The 18,672-nt window shown below is 39.3% G+C and overlaps 1 protein-coding gene across 2 annotated transcripts in view; it reads left to right on the forward strand.

The window, feature by feature from the left end:
* The window catches only part of KAT2B (lysine acetyltransferase 2B), a 43,846-nt gene that overhangs the window by 1,407 nt on the left and 23,767 nt on the right, over positions 1-18,672 (forward strand). For both annotated transcript variants that reach the window (XM_065051533.1, XM_065051534.1), the window contains exons 2-6: positions 7,128-7,254; positions 11,057-11,202; positions 11,720-11,809; positions 13,529-13,710; positions 16,067-16,258. In XM_065051533.1, the coding sequence (XP_064907605.1) occupies positions 7,128-7,254; positions 11,057-11,202; positions 11,720-11,809; positions 13,529-13,710; positions 16,067-16,258 (737 nt within the window). The remainder of the gene's footprint in view (positions 1-7,127; positions 7,255-11,056; positions 11,203-11,719; positions 11,810-13,528; positions 13,711-16,066; positions 16,259-18,672) is intronic.

Here is an 18,672-nt window from a genome sequence, read left to right on the forward strand (position 1 = left end):
CTTATTTTCTCTGTTCCGTTACTTTGGAAGCCTCGAAAGGGCAAACATTAAGTGAAAGGCCAAAATAAATGCTAATGTACATGGGGAAGCATCATAGTATGACTTCATAGCCCTGTCGGGTGGTGTGAGGAGCTTTAACTGTATGCTGAAGGTGTGGCGCAATGTTGTCATGTGAGGGCAAATTAAGGAAGCCACACGTTTCAATTTTTTAGCTGTTTCCATCTGTGCAGGCACCTCCACTTCAGCTTTGGTGCATACATAGGACATTGCAAGATTACACCCTTGTCAGTAAGTTAAAAGAGCAGCTAGTGTACCTGAAACCTGTGACCCTCATTGCAGGCTGGGTGGCATGGTTTGAAGCTTTCCCAGTGCTGAGTCCCCTTTGCACCCCCATATTGTAAAGTTACCAAGACTTGCTGTTAAATGATCCTGGATGCGTCATGGGCTGTTTGGAGTGAATTGCTTTTTTATTCTGTGGTCGGTTCTTTTTTCTTCCTCTGATATACCTCCAGATGATCTTCGTGAGGGCAAAAGTAAAAACCTCTTCTGAGGTGCTTTGCCCCACAGAGGTAGCTGTGCTGCGAAGAAGTGCAGGCAGCCTTGTCTCCTTTCAAACCCTTGGCTTTTTTGGGGACCCACCAGCTCCATGTGTGCACTGCCACAGGTACTTTGTTGGAAGGGGGACAAGTGCCATTTCAGAGGCGTGGAGGATGTGCTGTAGCCTGCTGCCAGCCCTTCTTTCCCTGTCACAGAGCTCTGGTGGTGGGGTGCATTGTGGTGAGAGCTCGTGCTGCTGGTGCTCCGCTGGGGTGGCCTTACTGTCCCTCGTCTGTGAGAAGCCCTGTTTGTGTGCCCCACTGGCACTCCAGTGATGGATGGAGCAGGACCCATGGCCGAGGGCACCGCAGGGCCTCTTCCTCCCACCAGGATCAAGGCAAAGCCACAGCACTAAATGCTGTTCTGTGTACAGATTAAAATGCAAAACCTACTTTTGCTATTTCACTTAAGTAATTAAGTGGCAGGCAGCTTTCTTTCAGGTCTCAAAACAAGCAAGTAGGCAGACGGGAAGCTCCTTGAAAACTAATCAAGTGGCTTCTCCTGTGGGATATAGGGGGAAGGATTCAGCAGGGTGGAAGAATGTGTTATTTTTCTTCCTGAACACCTGGCAGGTGCTCCAAAATGACACTACTTGACTTGTAACATTAGTGGTTTGCAAGAAACTGTAGCAATGCAGAGTGTAACTTCGAACTTTTTCATACTTTGGGTTGCAACTTCTCTTCCATTAATTTTGCATTTCTGTGTGTGAGTGTAGAAGAGTGAGAGAAGACAAACATACCACCTCTGAAGGGGACATCTGTATGCATTAAGTAGTGGTTGTATGTGAATCTTGTGTAAATCTACACAGCGCTGTACAAGTTGGAGTTCAGAAAATACGTAATGGCATCCGTAGCATCTATCACCTTCCCTCATGTAGATGGAGTGATTGGTGGCCATGTAAAGGATGAATATCACTGGTAACAGCAGAAATGCTAAGCAAAAGAGGGTGGAAGGTGTTGCTCTGAGGTGGGATGCTCGGTCCCCGAGAGGGACCTCCTGGTCCTTCTTCAGTGATCCCTTCTCTTCACAGGAAACATGGACAAAGACTGCTGGCAAAGACATCTTCAGTGTGCACATATTCTGAGCAGAACAAGAATGGAGTTTAGGGAGCTGCTGCCCAGGTTAGAGAAATGTGAGGTTTGTTTCTTTTTCCTGGTAAAGAACTAGGACAGGAAAGTTGTAGCTGTTGAGCTGCTTTACTTGACTTTTTCCCCTGTGAGAAAAGGTTGCGGTGGAAGGGGGAGAACAGGCTCTGCTGTGTAAAAAACAAAACAAACCAAACAAACCTTCTTAAATGCCCAAGTTTGTGGGGTGGTGGTGGGGAAAAAGCATGTTCTAAACAATAAGGTATATATTAGGAGTTGGCACCGTTTTCATGACTTTTGGAAGTCCATGGTAGTGCTGTTTGCTGTGCAAGGTTTTGTATTTGGCATTTGCTATATCTGTGCACATTTGAATGGCTGCATACATCATTTTGGTTTTGTCCAGTGTGAAACTGAGCATTAGGCATGCAAGCTTGCAGCACTTTTATATAAAAGAAGCACTGTGTGACTTACACACATAAATATATTTAATGAAGATGTAGGAGGAAGTCTCCTCAGCTTTTTTTTTTCCCTATTGGTTTACAGTATGTGGAAACACAACTCTTTCTTCAGTCTCACTGGAAGTTTTTTTATAAATAAATTGAAATATGTGCTATTTTAGTACACTAAGTTTTCTGTAAAGTTGGTTATTTCTCATTACATACATCTTACAGTAGTGCCTGGATGCTTATAAATGTAATTAGAGCCCAGTAGCCTGTGACATTTGCACAAGTAGCGGGGAATAATCCTTCTTGAGGAAAGGCTTTGTGCTTTAGATAAACAAAACAGAGAGTGAGAAGAGTTATGATGAAATGACTCGGCTGAGGCCCTGCAGCAAGTGAGCAAGTGGCAGAGGTTGAAGTAAATTCTGGGTCCCAGGCTTTAGAGCAGCTGCTGACCCTTGGTAGAGGCGCTGCTTCCCGCATCTCATCCTAAGGTGACCTCTATGGCATTTTCCTGCTCTTCCGCATAGAACAGAGTTCATAGGGTAAATACGTATCACTGTTTCTATAATGAAATACTTTTTTTCCTGGCTTTCATAGATTAAAATGAGGCAGACTTGGCTGTATTACTACTTGGCTCTGTATAGTGCAAGTACAGCTCATTGAAGCTCAACTGGAAATGTAACAAAGTTGTTTTCTGTAGGAGTGTATAGGAGACATACAAGAAATCTAAAGCTTTCTTATGATCATTTTCATATTTGGTAAGTGAAACTGGAAAATACAGGGAATAAAACACTTGGATTGATTAATAAATGAAGAACATTGAACTAATTATTTTGTATTGTTAAAGACAAATGGGTCAGCTAATTTCCTGATACATATGAGTAGCTCCCCAAGCAGTGTCTGACTGTCTGATTGCTGGATACTGGATATCTGAGTAGGAAAAATATGTATTTTAGATTCATCAATGTATTTGTTATGGTTTGTGTGATATTCTTTGTTAAAAGCATCAATTTGAGATTATTGCTTGCAGGAAAGAAACTTACAGGATATTTTACACAGCTTTTGTGTTGGGAAGATCAATGTTTTTTTCTAGAGTAATTATATTTCCTGGAAATAGAAAGATCTGTAATGTGTATGTATAATCTGTTGAGTCTGCTTTGCACCTCAGTAACCAGACAGGGCAACCTGCATGATTTGGAGTTGGAAAGAGCACAGCACAACAGCTGTCTTGAAACTCAGTTTTAAGATTGTTGGGGTCTTTTAAATTGTAATTAAGTTAGTTTGGAGTTTGCATGCTCCTATGCTGATTTCACTGTCTTAAAAGTGGAGGAATGTTTTAGTCTATAAGTCACTGTAATATTTTCATTTATTCGTGGTTATTTAGACACATGAAACTCACTGAAAAGGGGCCAAGTTGTGCAATGTTGTAACTTTCAGGTGCTTCCTTTTTAAATAAAAAATACTAACAATATGTGTTAAAATGTACGGTATTTTTTCACTGTCCATTTTTGACCTACTATCAGTATATTCAGTATTTTAAAGGAAACAGTAACTTCAGAACTTCAGTTTGCCCACAGCTGCAGTTTTCGCTGCCCAGAGCTCCCCGAGAGCTTGATTTCCTGCATTGTAATGCTCCGCCTAACGTGGAAGGGGTCAAAAATTATTTCAATTATATTGTATGGTGCAAAATGTACATAATTTCTGCACTGTTTTTGTTTGTTTGTTTGTTAGTTTTTCTTGGTGGAGGTAGGCAACAGTGTCTAATGATTGTGTTTTATTATACTGCACTCATCCAATTTTATTAAGGTGTGGTGTTTGTCGTCCCCAGGCCTGCAAAGATGACAGTCGTTACTTTGCAGGCTTCAGTAAGGCAGAAGTCCCCAACTTTCTCCAGTGGCTTTATCAAAGCTCTGCAGATGTCCCAGAAAAGAAGGCTTCAAGGACTGGATGTACTAGTTCAAATGCTTCTTTTCCTTCCTCCCCTCAAAACTGTTTTGATCTGAAACTAAGTTTTTTGCGGAGGTGAAGTCAGACTTTATTTTCTAATGAAAAGCAGATGAGTGACATTTAAAAAAAAAAAGGAGGGAAGAAGGAAAAAGCTGAAGATAGTCAAAGAAAGGACTGAATGAATTAAATGCTTTGGAAGGTTTAAAACAACTCAGCAATTTAAGCCACTGAGGAATGCACATTGCGTATTCATTGCAAAATACTTGCACTGTCAACATCTACAATGAAAGCTTAGTTTTAAAGAGGACCTTTTCGGGTTCTGTTTTCCCGTGGTTAACAGAACATTTATGCTGATTCTGGTGTTTTATAGAGAGATTAGTGAAAAAAAACCACCCTAGTAGTTGTTTGAGAAAGGTCTCTGGAATAATTTGAACAATACAAATTAACATCTGCTTCAGAAAGATCTGGCGAGGAAATACTACTGAGGGCAGAAAAAAATCTGCCGTTGAACACGCTGTTTTTATTCTTCTGTGGGTGGCTTGATACTTATTTTTGGCAGTTTAACTGAGCTGTTATCACGATTCATGCATCTGTTTGTTTGCATCTTTGCTGTTAATTATTGTGTGACACTAAAGTTTGTGTAGTTACTCACTGTTTATAGTTTTTAGGCTTGATAGTAAACATTGCGTGGTGAGCTTCTGTGAAATACTGCTTCCACTTGGAGAAAAATATTCTCAAAAAGCTTGTGCCTAGTTTGAGGGTTCTTTTTTGGACATGTTTTATTGTGGTATGATTTAAGACAATTAATAATAAGCATGATATTATGTCAGTCATTTACAGTGTTTAACATTTGTGTGGACAGCTGCATGGGAAGGATCTCATCTTACTTCCCTAAAATAATATTCAATCAGTTTTTGTTTGAGAACTTCTTTGTGATCATCTCTTGAATTTTCTTTGGCAATAATCTCATTTTCTGACAGTTTGTTTGTTTGTTTGTTTTCTGTGAAAGTTTCTCTATCCTTGTCTTAACTGCAAAAACTCTCATGGCAGCATTGTCTCTCCCACAAAGCAAATGTGAATAGCTTGTTTGATATTTATTCTGTCTAGCTCAAGATGCTAGTTGAAAGTGTGGTTTCACATAATCTCATAGATGTTCAAAGCGCTACACCAGGGCAGTCCTTGGTTCACAGGTGTCACTCAATCACTGATCTCTCTTTCTAGTCATTAAACTTTAAGAGGTCCTGTAGGTCTGGATAACAAACAAAAGTAAAACTGGCTCAGTGCCTGTGAAACTGTAAGAGACAGTTTCTGCTGTAAAATAACATTAAGCTATCTTCGCTTCTCTGCCAATCAGATTACTCATAGAAAACATGATAGAAAAATAACATTCAGTATAAATCCATCCAGATTTCATTTTATGAGACTTAAAACAAATAGTTTTAATCTTCCCTCTATTTAGTACTGAAACCTTCCTGATGCCTCATTACAAATAGGTGGGTGACAGGGGGTGTGCACGCATGCAGTGAGTTTGGAGAGCCAGGGGCTTCAGGTGATGCAGGTTGTCCCCCTTCCATTGGAAGTGGTTTTGCTAGGCACTTGCAGGTGGATTTCTGAGTCATGCTGGTGGCTCTGGGTGCTGACAGCATCACTGGTACCCCTTGGTGCCTGCTGGAGGAACCCAGACGGAGAAAGACTAAAGTATTAGATATGGTAAAAACATCATGTGGTGCGCAGCAAACTGCAGGCAGCGGTTTTCTTGGTGGTCAGATTGCTGAATATTTAAACTACTTTGGAAGAACAGTTTACCATCAATCTCCAAGGCTGTCAGTCTTAGGAGCTGTCAAACTGTCAAACTTTCTGCTTCTCCTGGGTAGGATGGGATTTGGAAACATAAAAGGAAAATTAAATAGATTCCTGAAATAAACTGCATTAAATATATTCAGAATTGGTTTTGAAAAATGACACCTTAGTGCTGGATATATTAACATCACAATTTTTCCTACTAAGGTTGTTTCAGTCATAAGTATTATGCAGAAGTTGGCATACTTTCCTCACTGAGGCCCTGGCACTACAAATTCATGAGTATCTTATTACAGCCTAGTGCACAGATATCTGTGAGAAGTAGAAAAAACACACTTTTCTTCTAATCAGATCTTCAAATGGGAGCACAAATGATGTTAGTAGTACTTGGCCATCAAAATAACTAAGATCTTTTGGACATGCAGAAGAAAATCCCCTCCTATAAGGCTGCTCTTTGGATAACCAGAATTGGGACTTAGAACTTCTGCATGGTTTGAAACATGATTACGCAAGTCACAACCTCTCCCTTCATGATCACCCCATTTAGCTGCAGCCTGTGGGTGGTGTTTCACAGTCACTGAGTGGAAATAAACCTTCCAGGGTGAGCAATAGGTTTCATTGGTAGGGTCAGTGTCTTTGTCATCCCTTGCTTTTGTGGCCAAGCCTTGCTGTAGCCAGCTTTCCCCAATACTGCAGTTATTGTTTGCCTGTTTCAGTATGTCATTAACCCTGCTTGGGTTGTCATGGGCTTGTTTTTAATTGCATGATTCCTTGTTACTGGTGTAGCTGATAAGGCAATGATAAACGCATTGCCTGTTAGATAACCTGTTTGTGTTTAAATCACTAAAACTCTCTTGGTGGCAGGATCTGCACATGTTGATATACTAGTAAATGTTTGAATACTTCTTTCATATAGGAGCTAGGGCTTTCTGTGAGGAAATTAGCTAGAGTTTGTGTATTTTTCTGAGCATGGTTTACTTACCAGAACCATGTTAATCTCTCTATATATGGTGCTATTCTGTTTCTTTCTAAAAAATAAAGCCGAGTCGTGTAGAAGATTAAAAGCCAAAACCAAACAAAATAACAATGACAAAACACCCCCAAACAAATATCAAACAAACTAAAAAAAAGAAATTAATAATGTAACTTTTTTGTTGCTTTTGAAATAGCACAGTGTCAGCAAGCTCCTCGTTTGTGTTTGGTTTTGCTTTTTTTAAATGCTGTTGATCGATACACCCTTTTGTTTTGATTTCAGGCTGAGGAATCCTGTAAATGCAATGGCTGGAAGAACCCCAACCCACCTCCCACGCCACCACGGGCAGAGCTGGGGCAGGCGGGCGTCAGCCTGGCCGAGCCGTGCCGCAGCTGCAGCCACGCGCTGGGTAAGGCTCCCCGGGCCCCGCGTGCTCCCCCCAGACCTCTCTGCTCCTGCGGGACAGAAGCCAAGATGCCATCGAGAGACCTAGAAATGGGGGTTATGATTGGACATAAATGTCAATTGACTTAGCATACCCTAAAGTGGGTTTTGAAGGAATTGAACTAAGGTACAACTTGTGACAACTCTGGCATTTTAAACCGTTAAAATGCAAAAGCACTTTTAAGCTACTCATAACAGTTGTAATACTTTGCGTCACATAAGCATTAACCTCACATTGTTTTATCTGTCAGATGCTTTAGTTACAATCATAGAATCATAGAATAGTTTGGGTTGGATGGGAGCTTCAAAGCTCATTTAGTCCAACCCCCCTGCAATGACCAGGGACATCTTCAACTAGATCAGGTTGCTCAGTGCCCTGTCCAGCCTGGCCTTGAATATCTCCAGAGATGGGGCACCTACCTCCTCTCTGGGCAACCTGTGCCAGTGTTTCACCACCCTCATTGTAAAAATTACTCTCTCCTCTAGGCTGTATTATGTTTTCTTACCATAGGATAAACAATAACATATTCTTGAACAATGGTAAAACAGATTCTCTTACCTATAAAAAGAGCTGTGCCTTTTCTGTGTCACAGAAAATAATACTGGGCTTGTGCTTCTTAGCTTTGTCTAAGTTATTGTGCAGACCACTTGTGTATCTTGAAAGCAACTGCTCAAAATCCACTGTTAAATACTGTTGTGAGGTTTGGGTCTTTTTTTACAGATTGATAATAAATAATGATTCATTACCAACATAGCCTGAAAAATGAGTGATGAATCACTGTGTTATTTTTTTAGGAATTTGTGCTTGTCCAAAATAAACGCTGATGATTTTTCTGTATACATTAACAAATATTTAATAAAAATATAGCTAAAACAAAATTCGAAACTAACTGAAAGAAGAAGTTGCTATTTAATTTTTGTTGATGTCCAAAACTTAGGACAGTGAAATAAGAAAAAGGAAATAGAAAAACTTCACAATGCATCACTTATGTTTTACTTTTGAAAACAATATTGTACTTTGTGTGGAAAACTTTTATTTAAAGTGGGATTTATTTCTATTTCTTCTCTGTTTTCTTTTTATGCTCTCATCACATTTGATCTATTTCTGGGCTTTTCAGCACATTTATTTCCTGATATTGCAAATCTCTGCGTTTGCTTGCAAGAGAAGATTAATAAATGCACAGTGTCACAGAAAGTTTGGTTGCTTTAGTTTCAACCTTTCATCATGCAGCTTCCCTGTGCTGCTTTTGGTTTTGCAATTAGGGCAGCTTGTGTTACCCGTCCCTTTCATTCCTGGCCTTTGAAGAAAGAGGTTTTTGATTGTTTTTTTTTTAATCTTTTGAGATGTCATGTCTGTAATTTCCCTGTTCTTCAGCAGAATTTGTGGATGGCTATGTATTTTGTAGAAAAACTCAGCTCTTTTAAAGGCTGAGACTATTTTTGGTCTGTTAAAGAATCTTACATTGCTCACTAGCTAGGAAACTAGGGAAAATCAGTACTGTAAAACCAGTACCAATGAAATTGTAGCTTATGGGACAATATTTTTATTTATTGCTTTTTTTAGGGAAGGTAAAGTTTCTTATTCTGCCATCTGCAGCTAATGAGGATGATGTTTCATTTGAAATAACTGAAATAAGCTGCTGTCTGCTTCCTCATACTACTGGCATAAATATGTCTTTCAGTGGTGTTTTCCAAGATAATTTTCTTACTCATCTCCTCTAAATCATTGTGTTCCTGCTGAATGCCTTTAAAACCAGACTGACCACAATGTGTGCAGACTTCAGATTATCATCTGTACTGCATTTTCTCTTCCTCAGAGAGCTGTTGAAATAGCAGTGTGGAAATTCCATTACTGGTGTAATCCATACCTGATGTAAAATGTAGGATGTTCAATTTTTTTGCCCCTTTTTTTTTACATTTATGATTTTCTTCTAAAGGTAATAATAGACATTAGTTTTGCTTGAGCCATCTTTTTTTGGGGGTATGTTTTGATCTTCAAGCCATTTTACTAATGAATTCCCACAACAGTTTAGGAATGGGCTGTGAACACCTGAAGAAAGATCATTTGTTTGGCTGATATACAAACATAGGTGACTGCAGTAAATAGTAACTGGCAGCAAATACATACTGATGATACATTTATTTTACTTTTAGATTCACAGTATGGGTAATAATTCTCTAGTTTAATATGGCCACTAAGTAGTCAAGGTAACTTTCAGTGTTGTTATGAAAAGTGCATAGAAATGGCTTCTTATGCTGATGTTTTATTCATTTGTTAGTTGAATGTAAGGTTTTCTTTTGTATGTTATCAATTCCTAATGCAGTGCTTGTCTAGGAGGGAATTTATTACTGTTACGAGGTCAGAACAGACAGCTGGGAATATTAAAACTTCACATCTGACTCAAGGACAGAAATGGAATAGTTTTATTCTGCCCAGAATGCTGAATATTTCTCCTTAAAGAAAGCCCATAATGGCCATCCTCCTTTCAGTTCTGATAATATGCTCAGAACTTAAAACATTATATTTTAAATGTTAATTTAAGTGGAAATAATTGTTGGCATCTTTTGAACGTTCTGAGCCATGGTGTCACTTTTGCTTGAAGCTGCACAAATTTATTGAATTTAAATGTTTTGTCATACCAAACTTTCCAAAACAAACTATTTTTGCTGGGTGGCCAATAAATACGATAGTTTTCCGGTCAAGTGTTATTTCTCCTCAGTTTCTCTCCCCTGAAAGAATCAGATTTATGCTGAAAATTTCTTACCAGTCCTAATCACACTGGCACATCTAAGGTAATATAGTGGTTATCTAAAAGTAAATATCAATAACAATTATTAAAATGTGTAAAAACTAATATGCCAAACATTTTAAATATTTTTCTTGTAGAGGATTTTTTTTGTCCTTTCAGAGCAAAGTATATACATACCATTTGTCTGGAGTAAGCAAAGCTTGTTGCTTTTTGTAATGGAAGCATCTTCTTCTGGGAATTGGCTTTTTGTTTTAAATTGCCTTCTCTTTTCCTGGAGCCAGTTGTTCAAAGTAGCTTGAAATGAATGTCCCTCTTCATGCGTACAAACCTCAAGCGTTTGAAAATTACAAATGTGGAACTCTATTTACCTTTGGAGATGGTAAAAGGGAGTTTGTCACTTGGAAATTGTGATATGTTGAAAGTTGCTGTTTTGTAAACTTCTGAACAAATGACCATATGCAATCTCTAAAAGCTTTGTTAATTTACTGTACACAAAGCATAGTCTGACCTTACATGATACGAAAGTAAGAGACTTAGCCAATAATGTCCAGTTTAAAACAAAAAGCCTGTTTACAGAGCTGATTTTTTTGTTAGTCTTCACAGAATAAGGTGCTACTTGCATCAACACTTGGATTACCTAATTTATGGGAATTATGGATTTATTTTTAGTCAAGAAACCTTATCTCAAAAGCTTAACTCTTGGACCAAAATGTATGTATTTATTATGTATTGTAGCATATTGATACAGACAGGACTTGTGTGGTCTGTTCTAAGTAACAGACACCGTGATTCCAACCAGCAGTTGTTCCTCTGCTGTGAGAATTACCACCACTGGACTATTTTTACTAATTGCTCCAATGTGACACATATTTCAGTTACCTCATGCTCTGTTTAAATAGGTTATTACAGGATCAGTGCCTTTACTATTAAGGCTTAGTTTGAGATATCTTGGGGAATACTTGTGCTATTGGTTCTCTCAGTAGGCTTTTTACAGGTTTGGATTTTTATTTTGTTTAGCTGCTCATGTTTCTCACCTGGAGAATGTGTCTGAAGAAGAAATGAACAGGCTCCTGGGGATTGTATTGGATGTGGAGTATTTATTCACCTGTGTCCACAAAGAAGAAGATGCAGACACCAAGCAAGTTTATTTCTACCTATTCAAAGTAAGCTGAACATGTGCAGCATCTTCTCAGGTTTTTCACTTTCTCACACAAGGCAGTTTCACTGCCTCTCATGCATGTGTGACCTCATCTGGTGAGAGGTTTTTTTCCCTCTAGTGTGATGCTCTGGTGTGGGTTAAACATTGTGGTACCTACAGTGTGCCGTACCTTATTCCAAAAGACATCCAGATGGTTCAGGAGCTGACTCTGAGTCACATTCATAAACTGTGCATGCGACCACCTGCAAGCCTCACCCTCTTCACTGACACATGGGGAAAAGTCAGTTGACGTAGATGCTGACTGACCTGCCTACATTTGCTCAGAGAGGCCTCTTGTAGACGTTTCAAAGAAGATACACAGCAGTTCACAGTAAAGTAGCTATAAATGTAAATGACTAAGCAAGCAGATATATAGCCAGGACATTTTCAACACTGCTTGCAGTATGTTGTGCACCTGTGACTTCCATTGACCCTGTGTATGCAAATATGCTAATTTAAAAAAATTTGTATATTTTTAACAGCTTTTGAGGAAGTGCATTTTACAGATGGGAAAACCTGTAGTAGAAGGATCTTTGGAAAGTCCCCCATTTGAGAAACCTAGCATTGAACAGGTAAACAAGCAGCATCTGGGTTTGAATGGTGTGGTTTTTTGGTTTTTGTGTGTTTTTTGTTTGTTTGTTTTTATTATTTTATTTTATTTGGTGTTGTGTGGTTTGGTGGTTTTTTTTGTTTGTTTGTTGTGGTTTGTTTTGTTTTTTTTTTTTTTCCTTAGGACAAAGTAGGAGACTGTACAAGTCTTCTGCTTTAGCGTTGGTACAATAGTTACATTATTCGATTTCTCTCATCATTTGTCTTATGCTTTAATGAAATGGAGTTTTTTGTGGGTTTAGAAAATGAACTTAAAATATTACTTTTATCTGTGGCAGTTCTAATCTTTCTTTGGTTCAAGTGATGAAAAATGCTGTTGAAGCTTTGAAATCCAATATTAAAATTATGCTTGCCTTCTGTAAATGAATGAAAATGTTACAATCCAATTCAGTGACATTATAGCCTTCTCTTTCAAAGGGCACACAACAAAAATCAAAGCCAAACCCAAAGAATAACTGAGGCTTTTGTAACTCTCAGTGGATAAAGAACACATGACAAATTCAGGTTTTGGTTAAGCAAGTTACTGAGAATGCACTTTTGGCACACAAGTGGGCCCATTAGCTCCAGCAAGGCTATGCAGAGGTTCACATACCTTGCTGAAACAGAAGCTTAGTGTTTTCTCATCCATGTATGAATGGATGCTCTATTGTTAAACAGGATAATTTAAATGTGAAGACTCTTATATGTAATAATTATTTTCTTGCAACTATCAATTCTTATGATTTAGGAAAATCAAAACACTTCATTGCTGAATTTCTGGGAAGTCTGCACCTTAAATTCTTCTTTAGTTTGAGTATGAACAAAGATTAAGTGTATGTAATCCCCATGCACTGCTAGGCCTTAAAATATACTACTAAAAAAGTTATGTGCAATATAATTTTTGGTAACATTCTTCATACTGTTTAATTTGCTTGACAAGTTGAAGCATAGAGATGTAAGGCTAATTCTTTTTTCAGTTTATTTTGAAATAATTTTCCCTTAAAATAGGCAAATATTTTCAACTGTTTTTAGTATTTCAGCAGCTCAGTCACACAAGATTACTTGCTAAGCAGCACTATTACTGGTTTATAATGTATATGTATTGAAGAACTTTCAGGCACACCTTTTAAATATTCAGTAGTTTTTTTAAAAGTAGACAGTATACAAACTGCAATGAAGTGACCTACTTGTGAAATACTGGCACTTACTGAAGAAATAATGTGATCTGTAGACACAAACTTAACTAGAAGTCCACAAGGCCTAGTCTACGATTGAAAAATGGCTGGAGGGTTTTTCTGGTGATACTCAGTTACAGAGGAAATAAATCATGCAGCATGGTTATCAGCAAAATTGTGCATATGTGAGCATAGAGAGGAAAACCCCCTGTATCTTTCTCTATTTGCTGACTAAATTTTTTACTTTGGAAAGCAAGGAAAAATAAAGATATTTCCTCCTCTCCCTTTAAGTTGGCTGCTTAAGGTGGTTAGAGTAAGAACATCTGAATGAACCTGCAGATGTGTACAGGGGAACCAGCTTGTGGTAGCACGCAAGGATCTGAGTGAGGAGTTCATGGTCTCCAGTATTTGTTTTCTTTCCCATGTAATGCAAGTTCAGGATTAATAAACATAAAATGAGGAATGTTTGAGGACACTCCTACAAAAATTATGGCTAAATAATTAAACATAATTTTCTTCTGTTTTAAGGGTGTGAATAATTTTGTGCAGTACAAATTTAGCCACTTACCCTCAAAGGAAAGGCAAACGATAGTGGAACTGGCTAAAATGTTTCTGAACCGCATTAACTACTGGCACCTGGAAACACCTTCTCAGCGAAGACTAAGATCACCCAATGATGATATCGCAGGGTATAAAGTGAATTATACCAGGTAACGCTGATTTTTCTTGTTATGTGTCTTGTTTACAAATATGGCATGTACATACTTATAGTTGCACCTTGTGATTTTTTGCAGTCATGGAGCTTATATGAAAACCTGAGGATTTTAGTGAGACTATATCAGAGTTTCACATGCATCCTTATGTTTTGAGAGGTGTGTTTTATCAGCCAAGAACAGGGAGCAGAGGTCACCAACATCTGTTTCTAACACTTTTACACGTCCTGTGTTTGCAAAGTTGCTCTCAGACTTCTTAAGATACAAGCCTCATGTAAGATCCTTATTTCATGTACTAAAAAATCAGGGAATTTGTTATTCAGCCTAAAAGAAAAAAAAGAAAAATGAAGATAACATTAAGCATTGTAAAGCATCACAGTTTGAAACAAAATCATGGAAGATGTGAAAAATTAAAATAATTTTGTTAGTGCTTGAATTCTAAATGGTTAATAGATTTTATTAGGTTCTTTAAAATGCTAGTTCTTGTTATGAACTTTTAATACATTGTCAGAATTCAAAGGAATGACTTAGTCACTGGGGGAAGAAGAGCTAGGATAAAAAAGCTGGGTCTCTCTTAATTTTGCTTGTCTCATAACAATAGCGCAACGCCTCTTTCACTTAGCGCAGTGACAGCAGTTGAGGTTCCTGACAGTGCCAGCAACAGTTAAGGTGCCGCCTGAGCACAGGCAGCAGTTACCCAACGTCCTTGTCAGTGCACCCGTTCCCAGGAACGGCCGGGGACACTGGCTGAGGATGAGCACTGCCTTCTGCCTGCTCTTCTGGTGGCCTTTCCTCTGACAAACCTCAGCTCTGTGAAGGAGACAGCAAACCCTGGTGTGAGTTGAGACTGTGGGTGGTGATACAGCAGATTGCGCTGTGTCTGTGTCTGACCAGGATGCCCTCAGATGACCTGTCACCTCAAATAACTACGTGGCATAAAGGGCGGTTGCTCATAATCCATGGGGCTCCTAAGACCATATTTGGTGGGTCTTTGACCTCCATTTATTTGTGATACTGAGGTCAGATAGGCAGGGTTGGTTGGAGTCAACTTCTATTAGGAAACAATAGCTAGCGCTGGCTCTGCTTGGTGACTTTTGTTGTTCATAATTTTGTCACTTGTGGTTTCTCAAACCTTCCTGCCCACAGTTGCTAAGCTTCCCTCCAACCCAAAGTGTCACCTCTTTCCACCTGATCTAACCTGCCATTGTGAGCTTCTCTCCTCTGTGGTGTACGAGGTGCTGCTCCGGGTGCTGAGGAAGCCCCTGTGCGTCATGGGCGCACCTCAGGAGTTCTTGCAGTCACCAGTTTCATTAGAAAACCTGATGATTTCAGTGAAACTACATCAGAGTTGCACACTCATCCTTGTGTTTTGAGAGGTGTGCTTAATCAGCCAAGAACAGCAAGTAGAGGTCTGTGAACAGCTGCATCTCATGGCTCTTTTGCAACTCTTGTGTTTGCAAAGATTAAGACGCAAGAGTTTAGGAGAGTGTTTTGAGACAGACTGTACTTTGTGTCTGGATGAAAAAACCTGTGCAGGACCCAGCACAGTCTGTTTGCATCCAGTTCTTAACATTTTCTTTTAATTATTGAAGCTTTCGTAATGGTTCTGGTCTGATTCAGCTAGAGTTACAGATACCAATGACTGTTCACTTACATGCAGATACTGACTTTTTTAGACTTTTTAATAAAATTAACAGATATTATGACCTACATAGTGTACTCCTGATTTACTTCTTCAGTAGCATAATCCCTTTTCCAAGAAGAGTAACACAACATGCTCTGTTTTCATACGTACTTCTCAATGCAAAACTCATTATGGAGGGAGTTACTGGTGAATGAATATGTGTCAAGTCAGGGTGTAATGGGAAGAAAGCAGCTGGTGGGAGACCAGGGTGGGAGTCCAGTTGGATTAGGATGGAGCTAGTTGAAAGTGTCACCCCTTTTGTATCTGTGTGGGGAAATGTAAAAGTTTAAAGAGGGGAGATACAGGCTAGGCTAATGGTCTTTGGAGTTGCAGGCAAGAGCCATAGGAGGCTGAATGAATGAGCTGTGGAGTGAATCCCTGACATCAACATGAATTTTATGTGATGTATAATTATTGTCTGGAACGAGCACTTTGTGGAAACTGGACTGCAGAGAGAAAGAATATATGGAGACTTAAAAGTACTTGGCTGTCATTTCTTTAAAAAACTGGCAATATAAATGCTGCTTAACTCTGTCCAGACTTGCTATGGAACTGATTTATACAGTCATAGAGCTCTCAGCTGTGTTATAAGTGACGTGGGTAGTGGTTTTAGTGCATTAATTCGTATGTTAGATGGTAAAAATTATCTGGCTTTTTTCCCCTTTACAGGTGGCTTTGTTATTGCAATGTCCCTCAGTTCTGTGACAGTCTACCTCGGTATGAAACCACCCAGGTTTTTGGTAGGACATTGCTTCGCTCCGTTTTTACTGTAATGAGACGGCAATTACTGGAGCAGGCCAGGCAAGAAAAAGACAAGCTTCCTCAAGAGAAACGAACACTAATCCTCACCCATTTTCCAAAGTAAGGGATCGTGATGTGCCTGCATTGAAGGGTAACCGGTAGTATGCAATTGTGGCATGGAAATGAAAAAATTACCTGCAGCTTAAAATAATTTCTCCATTTATTCAGTAACAAGTACATACTGCCGCTTTCTTTTCTGCCATAGCTTGAACTAGCATGTTTTACATACACAACTGCTTGTTTTCCTTTGTGCTAGGGCTTTACTTTATCAAAACGATTGTTCATCTTGCTGGGGGATTGTGCTTATTGCCTATTAGTAGGTATTGTTGGTCACTTTTTTTCCTGTAGTCCTTGATAGCAACATAGGTCCAGATCTCCAAAGCCATATGCTTGCTTCTGCTTTTGTGATGTAGCTCAGAAAAAGGGAGTGTTGTATTGGTGCTTGTATACACTGAAGAATTTCTATTTAATTCAACATTGTAATAGGGAACAAAGTAGTCACCTTACCCCAAAAGAGATGTGTTAATTTGATAAAGAGGAATATAAAGCTGCATTAGTGTATCCTAAACCTATGAATTTCATATTGACTACCTCTTCCAATATTGGGATATTAATGACGATCTCTCACAATTAAACAACAGTAATTACATATTGCTGTATGAGGGAGAATGACTTGTCTTGAAACATGCTCAACTTTGACAGTCCTTAATTTCAAACATTTTGCTGGTGGTTAAGGGTGATGGCAGTGACAGGATCATTTATTGTATGCTTCCCTGTTAAAATAGTGTACCACTTCAAAAATATAATTGTTCTGTGAGGGTGGCTTGGCCCTCTACCCCATATTTTAAAAGTCTGTCCCTCCTAACAACAAAGGTACTGAACCTACAGGGGAGCTGGTGGCACTGATGCTATGTAAGCTACTGTCTGAGGCTGGAGCTGGGTTAGTGCTCAGGGGAATGAAGAACAACAGGAGCTTTCCAAAGCTGGGTAAAGCCAGGATTTGTTGCTTCTACTGTTATTAATAGTGCCTTTTACCACTTTGAAAAGTGTAAACTGTCTCCGGGGTAGATTGTTATGGATACAGGAGTTTTTGTGTACATCTGGGAATAGGATCATGATCTGGCCCTGATATAGGTATAAAAAAGGATTTAATGCTGCATTGATACAAGGAGCAGATTTGCAGAAGGAGTTGTGCACCCGCCCCTATGTTTCCACTGCCTTTTACAGCCTAGATAAGTAATTTGAGAAGCATTATTATTCACTGCAGTTCCTTTTAATATTCTGCTGGGGAAAAAAAAAAGACAAGCACTGTTTGCTGATGATCTGTGGGAAGTATGAATAACGCCTTAAATCTTTTATGGGCTGTGCTTCTCTGAAGCATTTGTCTCTCTGCTGACGTGATGCAGAGCAAACCCTGCAGAGGAGCTGCGGCTCAGAGCTGGTGCCTGGGTTTGGTTCAGAGCTCCCAGCTGCACCTTCCTGGGCAAAGGGAGCACCCACACATGTCCTGTACCACTCAGTGGAGTGAGGACAGAGTTAACTTTTAAATGCTCTGTGCAGTAACTGGGAGTAATGACAATTACTCAAGAGGTTAAATTAGAGCATGAATTTACTAAAAACTCAGTGGAATTACAGTGAATAGTGGCTTGGCAAAAGTTTGTAACTGTATCATAAAACTTGACAAGACTTCAACAACAAAACTCACAACTGTGTTACCGTTATGGGCCCAGAATAAAGTTAGAACGAGAGAAAAGAGAGATAGATTAAGATATCAGAAGAAAGGTAAGGTTTCAGCACTCCGAGGGTCCGTCAATCCAGCGATGATCTCTGTAGCTTTCTTGGTGGTGGGTGCAATGAAACTTCATTACTAGTGTCCCAAGTGAGAAATGTTTATACTTCAGTTCATTTGCATGCAGGATAGGAGAGGGTGGCTCATCTCCTCCCTTTGCTTGGTCCTTATGCTAGTTGAGGAGATTGTTCCAGAAATGGGTCCAGAAGTGCCCAGAATTGAGTAGGTTGGTCCTTGAGGTGATTTGTTATTCCCCCTAGCTAGTCAGTGATCGCTGAATAATGCTGCCTTTGTTCTAGCCAAATTAATGAGGGCTCAAGGAAGAGATACGGTTAACGATGCAAAGAATTGGGAGGCCTTAGGGAAGACTTAGGTGCTGTCTTCACAGCACTTATCTACTTCTCGCTGCCAGAAGTTAACAAAAACAGCTGTTTAAGGCATAATGAGGTGCATACCATGTCCATCACAACAGGTTACACCTGTGTGCACCTAGGAAGAAGTCACTGAGAGGTCTGAAGGCAGAGTCCCTGTGCTGCCTGTGAAGGTAATGTTTGCTAAGGTTTAATTCGTGCTTTTGCTCCCCCACAGATAGTGAAATAGCTGTTGCAAACCTTTTAGCTGTTATCAGCTGTATAGATAGCAGGAAACAGTGCACATTGCTGTGCTTAGGTATAAATGTCCTATA

Source organism: Columba livia, chromosome 2 (genome assembly GCF_036013475.1).
Source record: "Columba livia isolate bColLiv1 breed racing homer chromosome 2, bColLiv1.pat.W.v2, whole genome shotgun sequence".
NCBI classification, from domain to species: Eukaryota; Metazoa; Chordata; class Aves; order Columbiformes; family Columbidae; genus Columba; species Columba livia.